This window comes from Tachypleus tridentatus, chromosome 8, assembly GCF_004210375.1.
Source record: "Tachypleus tridentatus isolate NWPU-2018 chromosome 8, ASM421037v1, whole genome shotgun sequence".
NCBI lineage: Eukaryota > Metazoa > Arthropoda > Merostomata > Xiphosura > Limulidae > Tachypleus > Tachypleus tridentatus.
Window position 1 is genome coordinate 30,720,192 of NC_134832.1, and position 20,635 is coordinate 30,740,826.

Below are 20,635 nucleotides of genomic sequence, written 5' to 3' on the forward strand. Positions count from 1 at the left end.
GAATACTGTGATTCACTGACACTTTATAACACCCCCACGGCTGAAAGAGCGATCATGTTTGGTGACGGGGATCCGAACCCACGACCCCCAGATTACGTATGAGTCGAGCACCCTAATCACCAGGTCATGCTAGTACATTCAATAAAGATATAGGCATATTTATGCTATAAAATGTTTCATGATGAGCGTATTTTACGTTATCAATGTAGGTTACGGTTTTATTCTCCCACCCAGATATACGATAGCCATCTGTTTAAAAGTGTTCGCAAAGTGTCAACAGGTAATTTCCTGAGGAACAGTTTAATTCCCTAGAATCACGAATGAAAGCCTATATGACTCTCAACAATTCTTTGAGGATACGTTTCCAATTAGGCTTAACTCAGCAGTATTTGATCACGTCCATCTTAATTAAGGTCCATGATAAATTTGAAAACCATACAAATTGCATCTGGAAAAGTTGATTAATAGCTCGAGACAGGTTTGCATATTGATAAAATATGTCGATAAAGCCATAAAAAAAAACAATCGTAAGACATAAACAATTCAGGGTAAAAATTGTAGAGTTATTACAAAACAATAATTGTGATTTCGCGGACGTTACATTTATTAATTATGCCCCTTTTTTATTATATGTTTCACGGACAGTCTGAATTAATAATCGATTTCATTTGCAGGTGAATTGCCAATTTCACCTGATGAAGATGAACCCTGCTAGAAAAGAAATCCTAATATTACTTTCTAGCACGAATAATGAAACCAAAACTCCAAACGCGTGCAGCAGCATTGTATATTCTGCTACGCAACACCTTTATACAAAGCCTAACTTTTGGCGGGTCACGATTCTTTTAATAACCATCTGCCCAACGTTTTTTATCATCTGATTGAAATAGTTATCGGGCAAACATCCCCCAACCCAAAATCAAGTTTTGTTATTTAACCGTGACTTCAAGTAGCTTCAATTATATGGTTAGAACTACCATTCTATAACAATGCCCACTGCTCAGATTTAGTGAACTACTGCAACATATCTATGAACATAGGTCAACAACACTCCACGAAACAAAGTAACTCCAAAATAAAGATGGCCTTTTTTGTCTGAATACTCACTACTGAGAATTTTGTATTGTTACTTTTCTCTCGTGCAACATATAGCAGTCAAGATTAGACTTCAAACTCGGAAAGTTAAGTGATGTTACTGTGGAAAAAAAATTAAACATGATTTATTATCTCATCGCTTCACATCTTGGTAATACACCTCCTTTCCTTTCGAGAGTACTCCAGCACGATTGTAACCATAATTTATTTGTTATTTATTTAAGCATTGTAATAAAGCTTTAATTGGGTAAATATAAATACATATCTATATTCATACTGATTTATCTCTCTCCACATGTGTACCAATTTAATGGGAACACTTCGAGCACTGAGGTAATAAAAAGTTACAAACTGTCGTGAATACAAGAGATAGAGAGAAATCAGTACAACGGAAACATTTGAAGAGTTTAGATAATACAAGGCTAGAGAATTGGTGTTAACTACAAGAGGAAGAGAGAAATCAGTTTAATGGAAATGTTTGAAGAGTTGAGATAATACAAGGCTAGAGAAATGGTACTACTATAAGAGGTAGGGAGAAATCAGTTTAATGGAAACATTTGAAGAGTTGAGGAAAAACAAGGCTTGAGAATTGGTGTGATTACAAGAGGTAGGGAGAAATCAGTTTACTGGAAACATTTGAAGAGTTGAAATAATACAAGGCTAGATAATTGGTGTGACTGCAAGAGGAAGAGAGAAATCAGTTTAATGGAAACATTTAAATAGTTGACATAACACAAAGCTTGAGAATTGGTGTGATTACAAGAGGTAGGGAGAAATCTGTTTACTGGAAACATTTGAAGAGTTGAGATAATACAAGACTAGATAATTGGTGTGATAACAAGAGGAAGAGAGAAATCAGTTTAATGAAAACATCTGACGAGTTGAGATAATACAAGGCTAGATAATTGGTGTGATTACAAGAGGAAGAGAGAAATAAGTTTAATGAAAACATCTGAAGATTTGAGATAATATAAGGCTAGATAATTGGTGTGAGTACAAGAGTTTAATGTAGTAATGTTTGTATTAATTTTGAAGTCAGATAGAAAGAATATTGTTTGTTTGTTTTTCGCCCTGAAATCTAATAAAAATTACAATTATGTTACTGAATAAAACTCCTGCGGGTTATAACTAAGTAAAGGAATATCAGATTGTGTACTTGGATAAATTGTGTATTATTAATTGAAAGGACTGAGTTTGTGTTTAGAGGCTGAAAGTGAAGAAAACAGACAGCTTTTGAGATTATAATGAGTTAATAATAATTGTGAAAATTACCGAAATGAAAAACAGTAATCATATCTTCTTACTGAAATAAAAATATTCTAAAGTTATAAACACATTTTCTTTTAATATTGACTCGTAAGACTACAGAAGGCCCGACATGGCCAAGTGGTTAGGATACTCGACTCGTAATCTGAGGGCTGCAGGTTCGAATACCCGTTATACAAAACATGATCGGCTTTCCAGCCGTGGGAGCGTTATAATGTTACAATCAATCCCACTATTCGTTAGTAAAAGAGTAGCGCAAGAGTTGGCGGTGGGTGGTGATGACTAGCTACCTTCCCTCTAATCTTACACTGCTAAATTAGGGTCAGCTAGCACAGATAGCTCTCGTGTAGCTTTGCGCGAAATTCAAACAAAATATTATTTTTAAGTAAAGCCAACCCCCTCGCGGCTTGGCTGTAAGCTTGAGTGGTTAAAAAAGTGAAAACCTGTGGTTAACTGGACACGGCACAAATAGCCCATTGCTCAGTTTTTGCACTTTGCAACAAGCCAACAAAATAATCAGTTGAAAAAAAGAAACAAAAGTAATAATGTATTCGTTTTGGTCACAACCTTAGTTAACACGGGTAAAGTGATATAACTTTAGTAAAACAGAAACCTAAACCTAAAAGGTAGTTTATCATTATCCAAAGCTACTGACTTGTTCATTGAACTGTTTATAAAATCCATCAGCAATGACGAATTGACAACTTTCTCGCCAACACCTGTTTGTAATTAAACACCTGCACCCTGCACTTAATTACGGACAGGAATCAGCTCACGCCTATAAAACCTTCACTACAAAATCCTTGAATCACGCATGTTCAATTACTAACGTACATGTTTTCCGACTTTTCACACTGTACAAAATTCTCCCTCCATTCGAAAAAGGGAGAAAAATGCTTTTCTCAGATAACGTTATTATTATTAAGAACATTTTTTTATGGTTTTTGATCAAGTTTTGCATAACATGAAAAGTTTTATTCACTGAGTTTGAAACACTGTCCATAAATCAAAATTATTTTTTCTTTGTTTCTTACTCCCGGAAAAAAATAAGTGAATCTCCAAATTTAATATTTTTAGGTTATTTTATTACTAGTGTTATCACAGTTGCAGGATAGAATAGAACACGTAACAGCATATAGTTGTGTGCGCGTGTTCCTTATAGTAAAGCCACATCAGGCTGTCTACTGAGTCCACCGAAAGGAATCGAACCCCTAATTTTAGCGTTATAAATCCGTAGCGGGGAACGTATAATTGTGTATTTATTGTTTGTCTTATTGTTTTAATTTTGCATAAAACTGTTAGAGGGCATCTGCTATTGCTTTTTATAATTTAAAAGTGGTAGATTAGAAGAAAGGCAGCTAGTCAACACCGTCCACTGACAATACTTGACCAATGAAACTCTGTTTATCGTAATCCACACTAACGCTATCAGTGAGCTATATATAAAAGATATAACGTTGAAAAATCGTTCGTCACTGTCATTCCTCGATCATGCTGATCAAACGTCATTTAAAGCCTGAAGAAGGATAGCCAACTATTCGAAAGTGCTCGAGTTTTGGGACCTTTGAAACATTCCAATTTCTGAAAGTGATCCCGTGTGTTTGCTTCTTAACCAGATATTCTTAATCCTAATATTACAAAAGTTAACATACAATCCTTTTTTACAACTTATCCGTATAATAATTTAAATCAAGTATCAATATTTCAAACTCGATAAACATTAAAATTTCACTATCCCGAATGACACAGCAGTAAGAGACCTCACCATGATAGAAATGTCATATGATGGCATTACATCTAATGGATCTATATTCAATAAACGGTACATAGGTAGTAGGTTGTTTCTTAAAACTCGCAGGACAAAAACTGTGAATTTGTGACATTGTTCTGACACCTTGACATCAGGCCTATGCTATACATCTATAGTTTGTGTAAAATGTAACTCTTACTAACTCTTCTGCTGTTGGAATTTACACTGATAACGCACATTTTGACATTAAGCCTATGCTATACATCTATAGTTTTTGTGAAATGTAAATCTTAGTAATATACCGTATTTACGCCTTGTAAAACGCTACTGCGTAGAAGACGCACCCTAATTTTAGAAAGACAATTCCAAGAAAAAATAATTTGACTCAGTAACTAACACCTTGATGTAACCTTGACTTTTTTCAACCTACTGAGTGAATACAGTCAAATACATTATATTCTTCACGATATATCAACAATATTAGTTAAATTGAATGTTTTATACTATTGAAAATATTTGTAATTGTTTCTTTGTTTTGTCTTGAATTTCGCGCAAAACTACTCGAGGGCTATCTGCGCTAGCTGTCCCTAATTTAGTAGTGTAAGACTAGAGAAAAGGCAGCTAGTCATCAACACCCACCGCTAACTTTTGGGCTAGTCTTTTACCAACGAATAGTGGGATTGACCATCACATTATAACGCCCCCACGGCTGAAAGAGCGAGCATGTTTGGTGTGACGGGAATTCAAACTCGCAACCCTTGGATTACGAGTCAAGTGATTTAACCACCTGGCCATTCCGGGCCTAAACAATAACAAAAAACAAGTGAAATTCATCGTAAATAATACAAGAAATATTGTTGGTTAAACCATTAGTGGATATTGGCTGAAAACCTGAGGCACTCTACAAGCTAAATAAATTCTAATAAACCCACATAATTAACATAATCACGAAATTATCTCACACACAAGTCTCAACCACTGCCAGCATTATCTCAATATAGAAATAAAATGTTAAGGTTTAATGCTCAAGACCATCTTTAAATAAGTGCCACTGCTTACAATGAAACGTTGAATGAGCATGCTTTTCTGTTATACCACCGCAACTGTTACTGCTAAGCCTAACGTTTAAGAACAAATTATATTATTTTTATCACTACTTTGGTTTCCCAATAAAATTATAAACTTTAACTATATAAAAGTTAGAAATAGAACTTTATTAGAAGTGCCAATAATTAGTATTTCATGTAGACGTAGACTGAACAATAGAAGATACTTAGCCTGAGTTATATTATAACCTATCTATAACGATGGGCTAAATTTAAAGCAATGGATCAAAGTGCATGTAAATGTAAAGTTCATCCTTAAGACATGAAAGACAAGAATCAATTTTTAGATTGTATTTATTTAATAAAACAATATATTTAGCCTGTTTTACGATATACATTAGTGTGAAAACTAAATAATGATAAAAACAACTGTTTTTTTTTTAAACATTAGGCTTAACAGTAACAATTACGGAGGTATGATAGAAATGTACCTTTTGATATTCATTTTCTAAGCCTATATCCATACTCTGGCATGCATTGTTTGACATATCGAAAATTTTTTGATATAAAAATACGATACAAAATATGAAGATATCATTTGCATTTGAGATTAACATCTTTTGTTGTTTGATCTGAATTAAACAAATTTTGGAATTTCTAACTGGTTAGAATAATAAAAGAGGTAGAATGAATAACTCACCCTTGAAATGAAACAAAGTAAAATCTTATTGTTACATTATCGTATGGATTTATCTTATATAAAGGCTTGAGTTATGTAGATAAAGTTTAAGAGAAATTAAACCATTGAGACTACATCTTATTTTCAAAAACATCAATATTACGACAGTTTTCTTTATTTGATTGTATTTAAGCACGAAGATACACAATGGGCTATCTGTAATGTCCCCACCACAGGTATCTAAATCCGGTTTTCAGCGTTATAAGTGTACAGATCTACTGCTTTGTCATGGTGGGGCTATTTAAATAACATCAAAAAATCACAACAAATTCTGAAAAGAATACCACAACAAAAATTGTCGGCGCTTTATGACTGTTTATATATATTTCATCAAAATACCTAAATATTGTTACCAAAGTACAGGGTTTTTGTTCACTTTATAGCAAGTTATTTTTTAACGATTTCGAATTTTTTAACACTTTCTTATCTTTATATTTTCAACATCCATGATAAATTCTTATTTATATCAAAGAAATAGTACACATCTTTAATGTTTGTAAAATAGTTAATTATTGATGAACGCAATTAAATTCTATTACCAATCATATTTCAATTTAAATCGATCTCAAGATATGTCTTTTCAAAGTTTGAATACTTCAAATGGACAAACATTCCAAATTCGTTTTTTGTGTCTCGTCGTCCACACCGCAAAGCACAATTCTGCCCTGGGCGAAATATAAACTTGTGAACTCCTTTATTTACCATTGCTTTTAAGACGATGCCATAAAAAAAAACATATTTAAAATAAAAACTCGTTTGTAATAAAGGATAGTAAATTGTACTTCCTTTTATTTCTTAGCATAATAAACATTATAAGTGAAATAAAAATACATAAAGGTACCAATAATGAAAAAAATGACATACTGTTTTCAAAAATTTTATCAATATGCAAAGAAATGGGGTTTGACTTCCCAACCAATTATGACCTTCCTAATGTCATTTTATAACACTGTGTCAAGTTTGGTGCCGAATGGTCGAAAAATGTGGAAATGTATAACGAACAGGTACAAAAAATTAGATATACAACTGTATATTGTTTTCCAGGGCGTTCGTTTTATTTTATACACTCACTTGTAAAGACATGGCGAGGAAGTGGTTAGGGCATTCGACTCGTAATCTAAGGGTTCCGTCACACCAAACATGCTGACCCTTTCAGCCGTGGGGGCGTTACAAAATTACAATCAATCCCACTATTCGTTGGTAAAAGAGTAGCCTAAGAATTGGCAGTGAGTGGTGATGACTAGCTGCCTTCCCTCGAGTCTTACACTGCTACATTAGGGACGGCAAGCGCAGATAGCCCTCGTGTAGCTTTACAGAAAAGTCAACTAGAAAGAAATAAACATATACACTTACTTTACTTTATTTTGCAGGTTTTACTTGCAAAACGTGATGAGCACTAGTCAATTTCCCCTTTTGACCATTAAATAAAACGGCCCACTTTCACCAGATGTCAAGCATTATTTCACAACTTTCTGGAAAGTGTATACAAACTACCATATCTCGCCCAGTGGCACATCGACAAGTCTACTGGTTTACAACGCTATAAATTTTGTGCTTAATTACAGACAAATAAAACTACCACATTTCCAACAGTTTCACACATGCATCCCTCCAATAAATTTGTTTTATTTGTTTGTTTTGAATTTCACGCAAAGCTACTCAAGATCTATTTGCGCTAGCCATCCATAATTTAGTAGTGTAAGACTAGAGGGAAGGCAGCTAGTCATCACCACCCACCGCTAACTCTTGGGCTACTCTTTAACCAACGAATAGTGGGATTGACTGTAACTTTCTAACGCTCCCACGGCTGAATGGGAGAGGATGTTCGGTGCGACGGGGATTCGAACCCGCGACCCTCAGATTAAAAGTCGAACGCCTTAACCCACCTGGCCATGCCGGGCCCTCTCCAATAAATATAAGACGAAATGTATATTAATGGTGAAATATGATAGAAATTCATTCGATATTTATTTCCTCTCTTTAATCCAACTGAATCGACCATATAATGTGATTAGGCTTGAACTGTTGAATTTTGCGCCAAGCTACGCGAGGGTTCTTATGGCTAGCCGTCCCTAATTTAAAAGTGATAGAATATGGAGGGGGGGGAGAGCAACTAGAAAATACGACCAACCAACATATTTTAGACTACACTAATCGAATAGTGAGATTGATGGTTATATTGTAACCTAGCTGTAGGGCTGAAAGGGCGAATATGTTTAGGGGGAAAGGGCTTCGAACCCACGATCCTCAGATGTAGACAAGAATGATCAGATAAAAAGCACTAGATGTAAAAGGTATAATTTTACTGTTTTGGTGCTCAAGCATAAAGCTGCACAAATAGGCTATCCGTGCTGTGCCCGGTGCGGGTAAGGAACCCCGAATTCAAACACTATAAGCCTTCAGAGTTACCGTTAAGACACCCAGTGAAGGGGGTAGTGGGGAGTGTAATGCGCACATTCAGTAATTGCGCATTGAGAACCCTAAAAGTCAGGCTTATGTACGTTGGAGAGAGTTTATGATTATTAATTTAATCGAAATTGCAGTTTTTCACCGATCGTTTAATGGAATTTATTATCCATTATAATAAAATGTGTGTCATTTTATACTATCGCAAGATTAACAAAATCCGTGCAAGAAATTTAGTTGAAAAACGTATTACGTAGTATAAATACCAGTTGTGTGTGCCCAATGAAACTTTACACATATTCTGTATACAAATCTAGCTTTATCCTCTTAAAGATGTTGAATTTTTAAATAAAATTTATTTACGTAAATATACTTCATTATCTTGACGTTTAACCTAAAAAATACAAAGAAACAAGAATGTGTGTGGGTGTAAATGAATGACATATTATTCAAGTGTTAACATTTTCAAAATGTTTTATTCCGTTTTATCATAAATAATTCATTTTGCGTTTTATAACATTTTAACATTTTCTGGTTAGACTAGATACCTTAACTGCTGTAATATAGACTTAAAAATATAATAATTTACAGTATAACCTACTCATTACATTCGCTATATAATTTTTATTCTTCCTGGTCACTGTTCTTCTGTTTTCTCGCAAGCGATAATATGTTATTCCAAATAAGGTCTGTTTTTACCTGGCAACGCCCCCTATACCTTGCAACACCTTAGCAGCTTAACAAATGGAACACTTAAACAAAAACAAGAGGGAGGCAGGTAGACTGTAATAAAGAGTAATAATAGACAATTTTTGACACTTCATTATTGTCAAAATGGATAGGTCTCGGGGGTGGCAGAAACATAGTTATTAAACCTACTCACAATCGCTGACATTCAGCAAGTTTATCTGTTGTGCTTTGTTTGAAAGCCTGTTTCCCAATTTCACCGGGTGTTTAACTGGTGTTTTAACGTAATGTAAGTCTAGTAAAATGAAGATCCTTCTGAAGTTCCAGTTTAAAGTACTGGCGAGATACTGCCATCATTTAATTGCAATTTGTTTCAATGTTCACACAGAAAATAGTTCTGTAATTTAAAAGTTGAATGAATCTAAATTAAAAAAAAATATATATGTTGATTCCACAAAAATAAATAAAAAAATACAGAGACATGTTCGTTACTGATGTACTGTATAAACGTATTAGACCCATATATTCTGGCTGTGTTCCATTAGGTCAATGGTGTCGAACATGGTTCCTTATAACTAGAAACTGGTAGCTTTTTAACTCTGTTTCTTTTAAGAACTTGATAAGAATGGATATACAATTAAAAATGGTTTGGAGTTCTCTAATCTTCCAAACAATTTAACATTTGGTGAATAAGTTTATTGTGTAAGTTTTTTTTGCGAAAGGATAAACAAGTCTGTTTTCATTGAGTTATTAAACTTTGCTATAAGGAAATACTGACAACAATATTTACGATCAAACTGATGTTTCTTGTGGCTCAAAATCAGCACTTTAATTTATTATGGTATCATGAGAAGCACCCCCCGCTAGTACAGCGGTAAGTCTAGGGATTTATAACGCTAAAATCAGGGGTTCGATTCCCCTCGGTGGGCTCAGTAGATAGCCCGATATGGCTTTTCTATACGAACTCCCCCCCCCACACACACACACTATCATGAGAAACAATAGTTAAGTATTTGAACAAAATGTTTCAAACTTGTATTACGTGTGTGGTTGATTTGTGTCATTTTTAGGTTTTGGTTTGTTTTTAATTTCACGTAAAGCTACACGAGGGCGATCTGCGCTAGCCATCCACAATTTAGCAGTGTGAGACTAGAGGGAAGGCAGCTATTCATCACCACTCACCGCCAACTCTTGGGCTACTCTTTTATCAATGAATAGTGGGATTAACCGTCACATTATAACACCCCCCACGGCTGAAGGAGCGAGCATGTTTGATGTGACAGGGATTTGAATCTGCGACTCTCGAATTATAATTCGAGTGACTTAACCACTTGGCCATTCCAGGTCATGGCCATCAGTCATAGATGGGGTGTATTCAGTTTTATCTGTCGATCTTGAAATCAAATAATAACAGGATGGTGGTTTATAAATTGAAGATATTATACATATATATATATCGAGTGTATGTGCATTTGTTATTACAAAGCCATATCGGGCTATCTGTTGTGTCCACAGAGGGGAATCGAACCCCTGATTTTAGCGTATTAAATCCGGAGACTTATCGCTGTCCCAGTAGGGGACATCATATATCCATGAATTTCAGTGTGAAAAAAAATTATAAAGCAACTACATCCCATGAAACTGGTGTTTGTTTGTTTCTTAAATAGAAAATAAGAAAAAACTGCATGAGAATCTTGGTTGTTATTCATGAATCAAAAACACGGTAGGAGTTATGGATTAAAAATCAAAATTCGGTAAAGTATTGGAAACCAATAAGCCTAAATTTTTATAAAAATTAAATTAACCACAGGTGTTTTTTGTTGTTTTTTTTTACATTTGTCTTAATTTAGAAAAAACAACAACAAAATCTACAGTTAACTTTATATGTTTAAGGATTTTCGGCCTTATTGGTTTCCAATGCTTCGTTGGTTCCGGTGTTTAAGCCATAACTTTTAAAGTATTATACTGCATCTATAAATAGTATTTCGTAGGGTTTTTTTTTCTTTCATCTCCTTGCTCAACTGATTACTTCTGATAGCGAATTGAAAACTTCTTGCCAGCAACTTATGGTAGACAAAAGAGAGAGATACCTCAAGTGGTTTTCACACATCTCTGATTTTGAACAGTGGTGAACAAATTGAGAAGAATGTGAAACATGAACATGCCATATACCATCGTATACAGGATTGTATAGTAATCATTACAGTTTTATATTTGTTAAGTATAAAGGCAATTACACAAATATGTTATTTTTGTAATGCCTATCATTTTGCCAGTGACTCTGACTCACTTTTATTTATTGTTATAGAAAACAGAAACCGGGAAAAATGTTTTACGAAGAAATGGTTTTCACCTGTTCCCGCTCTACATCATTTAAAAATGTTTTATAATTTTATGCACACCCCTCCTCAAGTGACGTACGACGTTCCAAAGTTGTCAATCTACAAAAGTCTCTATTCATGAATAAGGATAGCTATGTTTTGAGAACTGTCTTCAATAATATTTAGAAATTAAAGCCAGTGGTTCTTAACCTGGGGGTTGTGACCCCCTGGGAGGTCGTTTGAAGTTTCTAGGGGGATCACGAAAGGTTTGGGAATTATTAGGGAAATCATAGAGCAGTTTGTAGTTTTGTGACAAGTGCTTGTAACTCCCCACCAATGAGAAACACGCTGAAGTGCGGCAGTTGAACCGCGTCGAGATGCTTGTTGCGCAACCACCTGTCTAATTTTAAGTAAAAATGTTCATATATTACAACGTTTTGAATTGCCTAAATTTTTAAACTATATAATATTAATACATCGAACTTAAAATTTAAATATCAAAGTTTCCATCGTATTCAGTATCTTTTCTCATTATATATATATTATATCAACCCTCACACTGAGTGAATAAGCAGGTTTTGTATGATGTTCAGTAATTCCATGGATTTTGAATTTGTTTAGCACTTGCAGCATTTCTCAAGGTCATTTATTTTTAACATTTTCAATAAACTAGGATCTTTATATAGTTTTGTTTTATTCTACCTTTAGGCAAAGTTCACCATTACAAAAATTATTATAGGGGACACGGTGATACTCTGGAGAGTCTCAGGGGGTAAGACGATGAAAAAAGTTAAGAACCACCGAAAACCATCTTCAAATTTCAGTGTATCACTTTAAAGTTTGCAGTTGAGAATGAAAACAAAATGTTTTGATGATAAAGAACAGACTTAATAAACTTCAAGGTTCTTACCATGTTTATCGATATGTTTGCTCTCGTTTGGAGTAGTATATAAAACAACGTCTAACGCCGCCTGTTGGTAAGTCTTTAAACATTTACTGCAATCTCTATCCAAATATGAAATTATATGTATTTCCAACAAGGAGGAAGACGTAAAATCAAAGAAACTTTGGCCATCAAGAAACAAACTAAAACTAAATTATAATTTATCATCAATTGAAATTGTTTTAAAAATTGGTGTTAAAAACGTTATAAACGTAATTGTGATGTGGAAACACATAAATAAGATTCTAAAAATGACAGTTCATCAGTTTAATCTATTTCACACCAAAATAGTTGTTGTTTATAAATATTGGCCCAACAACTACAATGCTTATTGTATCCCAACCGGCCTGATTAGCCCTGGTATTTGGCGAAAGGCCTCGTCGGCACTGAAGATAATATATTTGACATATTGTTATATATATTTTTGGCCTGGAATGGCCAGGTGATTAAGACACTCGACTCATAATCCGCGAGTTCGAATTTCCGTCGTATCAAACATGCTCACCCTTTCACCCGTGGGGAGTTATAATGTAACGGTCAATCCCAACGTTAATTAGTAAAAGAGTAGACCAAGAGTTGGCGGTAAGCGGTAATTACTAGCTGCCTTCCCTCTAGTCTTACATTACTGGATTAGGGACGGTTAGCGCAGATAGCCCTCGTGTAGCTTTGTGCAAAATTCAAAACAAAGAAATTTATATTTTTGTCTTCCTTCACTCATTAGTGCTTCCAATTTATCAATAGCATTTTTATTCAGATAAATGTTAGTTATACTGGTATTTGTTCATAAGTTTAAAATCGTTCATGCCATGAAAAGCACGAACGACGCCTGCAAGAAAAATGGTGGAATAAAATATTCATTTAATCTCTTTGTAATGGCTAATATTTATACCACGGAGCAGTATTTGGCTTTCTATATCCATGATGAGCATAACACAGCGAATTATGTAGCTGTGCGTTCAACTACAAACAGACAGTTACATAATGTAAACGATGCACAGAAAACGAAATATATTTCATTGTCATAAAGATCTACCTCATGAATAACACAATTCTCAAAACCCAGTATAATGTGATATATTATCCCGTTTAGTTAATAAGTAAACACAATATCCTGTAAATAAAACGATTATCAAAAATTCATTGGCTGAAAATGAGTTAAATTTTTAGTTTAAAATACGGAAAAAATAAATGTACTGAAGCCAGATAGAATTTTCAGTGTATCTCCTTGTTTAGGCTTGGCATGGCCAGGTGGGTTAAGACGTTCAGATTACGATCTGAAGGTCGCGGGTTCAAATCCACGTCGCACCAAACATGTTATACCTTTCAGCCGTGGGGGCGTTATAAAGTAATGGTCAATCCCACTATTTGTTGGTAAAAGAGTAGCTCAAGAGTTGGCGGTGGGTGGTGATGACTAGCTGCCTTCCCTCTAGTCGTACACTGCTGAATTAGGGAAGGCTAGTGCAGATAGCCCTCGCGTAGCTTTGCGCGAAATTCAAAGACTAACACACAATCTCCTTGTTGTCTTAGGAACATTGACGCCAGCTCTGTTCCCACTTCTCTAGTTTTTCTCAACTTTGACGTCAGCCAAAAAGCAAAAGAAAAACGTGTACGTCTGTGAAATAAAAGTACGTGGTGTTTTTTTCTTTCTTTCTATTAAAGTTGTATGTATCTGGAATGACTAGGACGTCAGCTGCACATTGTTAAAAAAAAAAGGAGTATAACATTATTTAGTGTTAATATTACTTCTTAAGCTGTTTATCATATATTTGTTTGTTTTTTTTCTTATCACAACTTTGCTTACGTCTGGAGGCTTGTCGGCTAAAATTCTCGTTACGGTATCCGGAGTGCGAAAAGCAAGGATAACCAGTTTTTGTTTTTATCTTTACACTTGTAAATAAACATCACATCTGAAATTCAAAGTCAGGTAATCAGAAGAAAAAACAGCACATAATTTAAAATGTTGCTTGTACAACTTCAAAATGTTTATGTTACATCTGAACTCAAAATACATAAGTCTTCAATTTCAACAATTTCACTTCTCGGTTTACGAGGACAATGCTCTGAATATTTCGAGTTCAGGTTAGGTGGGCGTGATTACATCTCGTCAATGTCATGCTCAAACCTAAGCGTAATGTTAAAATCTAATCCTATTTTTGTTTTCAGCGGTAGAACCTGCGAACACACTAGTTAAGAGTTATACACGATTTGAGCCACTAAGATCACAGCTGTAACTATAGTATAATATGACAAGATCATGTCGCGTGTGTTCTACCAAGTGATTTGTAAAGAATGGCGTAGTTTAACTTGGAAGGTTAGAGCTCACTAGGAGGCTTTCACTTTAGTGTGTTTGTGTGTGTTTTCCTTATAGCAAAGCCACATCGGGCTATCTCCTGAGTCTACCGAGAAGAATCGAACCCCTTATTTTAGCGTTATAAATCCGTAGACTTACCGGTGTACCAGCGGTGGACTTTACAGTTTATAAAAGTAACGAAAAGTAAGGCGATCATAACTAAGCATTCATACAACCACTTTTTGTTGGTAAAAGAGTAACCCAAGAGTTAACTAAATTAGGGACGACTAGTGCAGAAAACCCTCGTGTAGCTTTACGCGAAATTCAAAACTAATAATAAAAAATAACTGTCACGAGTAAGTCATTTCTTCTGGACTTTCATAAATGGTTTCGGATTAATTTGATAATCTACGATTTACTTAAACAAAGCTTTTAAAATTCGGGTACGAAAAAACAACAAAATTATTCTTGCAGTGACAACTTTTCTTTCCAGCGGTGGGGGTTAATTATTTAGCTTTTAGTTTGTTCAACTAGCAATTCAAACAAAATTTACATGAATATTCATTTATCTATCTGTTTATATACAGTTAGTAAAAGTAATTCAATGATCCAAGAAAATAGAAAAGGTTGGTGTACTTACCCGACATGGGCAGGTGGTTAAGACACTTGATTCGTAATCTGAGTGTCGCGGGTTTGTATCCCCGTTATACCAAACATGCTCGCCGTTTCAGCCATAGGGGTGTTATAATGTGACAATCAATCCCACTATTCGTTGGTAAAATAGTAGCCCCTTAATTAGCAGTGTAAGACTAAAGGGAAGGTAGCCAACTCTTGGGCTACCTTCCCTTTAGTCTTACACTGCTAAATTAGGGGACAGCTAACGCAATAGCCCTCGTATAGCTTGGCGCAAAATTCAAAATATAAACAAACAAACAGATGTACAATGGAAGTATTTGTAAGAATGAAGTCAGCGATAAGTCTTTGAATTTACAACGCCAGACTCAGGTGTTCATTTCTCCTCGGTGGACACAGCAGATAGTCTCGAGGTGACTTTTCTATACGATAACACACACATTAAGTCTGCTTCTTTTGTGAAAATCATTTTGAGCGAAATTTGCGTATTTTTTATATTTCTAATTTGTTCTCATCTTCGTCATAACTTGTTCCTTCAATATCCATGTCAGCTTTTCTTTATATTTAACCAATCCTTAATCTGTCAGAAATGTCCCCTAGTGGCTCGGCGGTAACTCTAAGAACTTATGACTCTAGAAATCGAATTTCAATATCCCCTGTTGACAGAGCACAGATAATCCATTATGTTTTGTTTTGGTTTTTGAATTTCTCACAAAGCTACTCGAGGGCTATGTGTGCAAGCCGTCCCTAATTTAGCAGTGTGAGACTAGAGGGAAGGCAGCTAGTCATCACCACCCACCGCCAACTCTTGGGCTACTCTTTACTAACGAATAGTGGGATTGACCATCACACCTTAACCCGGCTAAAAGGACAAGCATGTTTGGTGCGATAGGGAGTCGAGAGTGCCTTAACCATCTAGCTATGCCGGGCTCAGCGTTTAAGTAATCGTCAAAATAAGTGGAAATACAACTCTTAAAAACATGGTATGGTTTGTAAAAAATTAAAAAAGTAAAGAAAGAAGATCGAATAACTAAAAAAAGAAGATGGAAACAAAATGGGTTGAACAGAGGTGGTCATCTGTTTTAAAAACTCGCATAATGTACATTAGTATGTTGTCTGTTAGGCACTAGACAATAAAATGACGTCACATAAGGATGCTCATCCTTAGAATTTGTACTGTCGTAACGTCAGTAAAATATGCACATCATGTGAATCACGAGAAAAATTATACAGTTTTGTTGGTTACAACACGGAATGAGATATGAACTTCAAAAGTAAGAATTAATTTTTTTTTTACTCTTAATTTTAGTTTTAAATTTCTCTTGAAACAAAGTACTTTTGGGGACGATGCGGAAGTACATATAGCCTATAGGTAGCCTAACATATCATACAATAAAAAACAAAAGGTATATAAATCCATTCCAAATATAATAAAAGAGAGAACTTACCATGACTATATTTCCAACAAGATGTTTTTGTGTTACTAAGCGCAAAGCTACATGATGGATTGGGCCCGGCATGGCCAAGCGTGCTAAGGCGTGCGACTCGTAATCTGAGGGTCGTGGGTTCGCATCCCCGTCGCGCCAAACATGCTTGCCCTTTCAGTCGTGGGGGCGTTATAATGTCACGGTCAATCCCACTATTCGTTCGTAAAGAGTAGACCAAAAGTTGGCGGTGGGTTGTGATGACTATTGCCTTCCTTCTAGCCTTACATTGCTAAATTAGAGATGGTTATTGCAGATAGCCCTCATGTAGCTTTGCGCAAAATTAAAAAACAAAAACAAAATGGAATTATGATACTTTTATTTCAAATTATAAAGTTTTAGGTTATTTCTATATCACAAACGTTTTTGTTTTTGAATATCGTTCTAAATTAAATTTTTGTTTGTCTCTTTGTCGTTAAGTACAAACCTAAACAATGATTTAACTATGCTCTGCCAAGAGAGATTTGGGAAATATACCTTCAGCGTTACAAGTTCTTAAACTTGTCGCTGAGCCACCAGGGGGCCTATTAATTGAAAAAGAATCTAAAAACCTTTTTTCAAATACGTCTACATGTAGGGTGTTATTACATGTTTTTTTTTTTGCCTTTAAGGTAGAGAGATTATGACACGCTTTTGAATATATATATATAACACATACCGTAAAATACACGTGTCGATTCTTTGTGCAGGCTGTACAAACACGAGTCAGTGTTTGCCAATAATTTTACTCGAGTGCTTCAATAAAAAAAATAACTTTAATAAATGACAATAATAACAGATATAAGTCACTAAGATATATCAAATTACGCAGTTATTTCGATGATGAGTGTCGCAAAAATTATGCGATATGCGTAACTGTGAAGTTCAAAAGAAGTTACAACAAAACTATATGAACTTAACTGCTATAAACAGATTATTAATGTAACTGTGAAAATATGATTTTTTTATTCACTCTGAGAGGTTACTACAGAGGTCGTTTCATACAACTATCATATGTGTTAGTAAAGTAGGTCTAAACATCAATATGTCCATTATTAAAAAGTAAACTAGTATTACAGTAAAAAATACAAAATAACTATTGCTTTAACGGATATTTGTATTTATAATAAAAATTTTCTTCAAAAATTAATCATTAAACCCGAAAAAGTTATTTTTTTGTAAGTAAAGCCGCATTGTACTGTGTGTTTGCTTTGTAGAATCGACACTCGGATTTTAGCCTTATAGGTCCGTAAACTTACAGCTGTCCCACTGTGAGATCTGGCAGTAAAATAAAAATACAAAACTTTCATTAGTTTGTAAGTTTAGACTTAAAGAAAAAAAGTGGTAATGAAACTATAAAGTTTGATGAAAGTTAAAAATATAAATAAATCATTGCAATAGTATTTCTTTTCATTGTAGTTTATAGATTTAACAAGGTGCTCGTAACCTCAAAATGGACCGAGAATATTAGCAACTGATTTCATTGATCTAGGCTGCTACATGTTACGCTTCGTTGCCGTTTTGATATACGATAGCAGAACTGTAGATCACTATGAACCGATCATAAATGTAAAAAATAATCGAAGTAAAAGGTCGTGTACTTTCGTAAAGTAGTCGCTTCTTCGGCTCATGAGGTCGGTGCTTTTTTAGCACTCTTCAGTATTTGATGTTAAATAAAAATATTACTGATAAGAAAACCAATTTATTGTGACCGTTGATGTTGTTTGTAATTAAACACAATGCTGCACAAAGAGCTATCTTTGCTATACCCACCACGGGTATTGAAACCCAGTTTTTAGCGTTGTAAGTTTACAGACACACTACTGTGGCACTGAAAGGGGGATTATTGTAACCGTTATCATTAGTGAGGAGAACACTGAGCCATAAGTAAGAAAATGACAATTCGAACACAACTGGTATGAATTCGCTGAGAGATCAAATCTCAATTAACTTTGGCTTTTCAACTACGATACTGTCGCACTGATAGCTAGTATTAGAAACGGTTTCGTGACTCAAAAAAATTTAAGATCAGCCACAGGAGATTTCTAAAAAAGTCAACAGTGTGTTAGTGTGAGTCAGTTTACACTATAATGTGAGGAATTTGAAAGGCACGCTATCACCAAACGTGAACTCGTTCTAAACGACGGCAGTACAACAGAAAGTTAGCAATTCTAGCTATGCAAACTTATAACAAGTTTCGTGTTTTAGTGAAAAACACCAAACAAAACAAAATATTCAACAGTATTGTTTAATATTATATATCCCAGAGTTCAAATGTATTAACAATAACAATGCCCCTCACGCGATTCCAGTGCTATGCGATATCCCTGTAGCTTCGTGGTGAATTACAAAGAAAGATAAAATAATCAACACCGTTCCCGATAATGTATAAATTAATGTGCATCTTCAGAAAATTTAGGCTTCGAGTATATTTCTTTCTCTGTATACATTTCCCTTTTACTAAAATATTAGAGCCGCGCGTTATGCACTTTTCGTTATTGTCCAGCCCTACAAAATTCTGTAATATATCTTGCCAGCAACATACTCACACAGAAATAATAATAAAAAATATCGATTCTGACTGCCGCTCAGCCACTTCAAACTAACTGCTCCTACAATCAACCGACTGGTGTATTTCCTGTGATCTAAGAGTGTAACTAGAAGTATGAGATTCGGCATAATATTCTACTTCTATTCATTTATTGATATTAGTCCTTGCTAATAAGGGCGAATAAGGCTATCCATAATTTAGAAAAGTAACTAAAGGGGTGAGAGAGAGCAATTAGTAAGGAGCACTCATCGCTTTAACAGCTACTCCTAGTCATTGGGAAAGGGGGGGAGGTGATGGTTATGGTGTACTCACAGCTAAAAGTGTAGAATTTGTTCGACGGTATATTTCAGTCCGAAGAAGGAGTAAGTTTCGAAACTTGTAAGTTAATTTATGATCCCTCATCCTGCCCAGTATCATTTGGTTTGAATTTCGCGAAAAGCTACACGAGGACTATCTGTACTAGCCCTCCATAATTTAACACTGTAAGACAAGAAGGAAGGCAAGCTAATCATCACCTCTCACCGCCAACTCTTGACCTATTATTTTATCAGCAAATAGTGAGATTTACCGTCACATAGCGCCCCCACAACTGAAAGGGCGAGCATATTTGGTGTGACGGGTTTCAAACCCGCGACCCTCAGATTACGAGTCGAGAATGAAAGTGTAATGTATTCTGACTTTAATTCTTTCCATGTCTTGACAAGATATAATAATATTAATAAGTGAAGAAAACATCAAGCATAGGTGGTTAGGGCGCTCGACTCACAATCTGAGGGTTGCAGGTTTTAAACCCATCACACCAAACATGCTCGCCCTTTCAGTTGTGAGGACGCTATGTGACGGTAAATCTCATTATTTGCTGATAAAATAGTAAGTCAAGAGTTGGCGGTGAGCGGTGATGATTAGCTTGCCTTCCTTCTTGTCTTACATTGTTAAATTAAGGATTGCGAGCGCAGATAGCCCTCGTGTAGCTTTGAGCGAAATTCAGAAAAAAACAAAAACAAAACATTGCAGTAAATAATTAATAACATTAAATGTATCAGCTACAAAGAAGTAGATAAATCATTCACACAGACATTTCCAACCGTAGTATACTTTTTTTTTTTTTTTTTACAAAAAAGGCCTAAAATAGTTAGTGCTGTATTAATTTCAAATAAACACTTTATCATGCTACATGACAGAGTAGGCTCACGTGACGTAATCGAATTTTTTCCAGTTTTAAATTCTCAGTAACTGACAAAAGAGTTCCCGGGATTTTCTTCTTCGGGAAGAACTTAATAACTCTAGATTAGTCATAATGTTTGTCATGCCTCAGTTATGACGAAAGAGTCACGCGTTACGTTCTAATGAATTCTTGGTTTTATGGTTTTTCTACGGCTAAATAAACGAGGCTTTGCGAGACTGAGGGAGAGAATATTTTCCCTAATAAGGCAGTTAAAGTTAAG

General features: G+C 35.0%; 1 protein-coding gene across 1 annotated transcript in view; it reads left to right on the plus strand.

Moving 5' to 3' along the window:
• LOC143222088 (solute carrier family 15 member 1-like) overlaps positions 1-12,222 on the plus strand; it is an 88,726-nt gene extending 76,504 nt beyond the window's left edge. Inside the window, exon 22 of the mRNA XM_076448017.1 lies at positions 12,050-12,222. Within this exon, the coding sequence (XP_076304132.1) occupies positions 12,050-12,061 (12 nt within the window). The 3' untranslated portion in view covers positions 12,062-12,222. The remainder of the gene's footprint in view (positions 1-12,049) is intronic.
• The last annotated feature ends 8,413 nt before the right edge of the window (positions 12,223-20,635 follow it).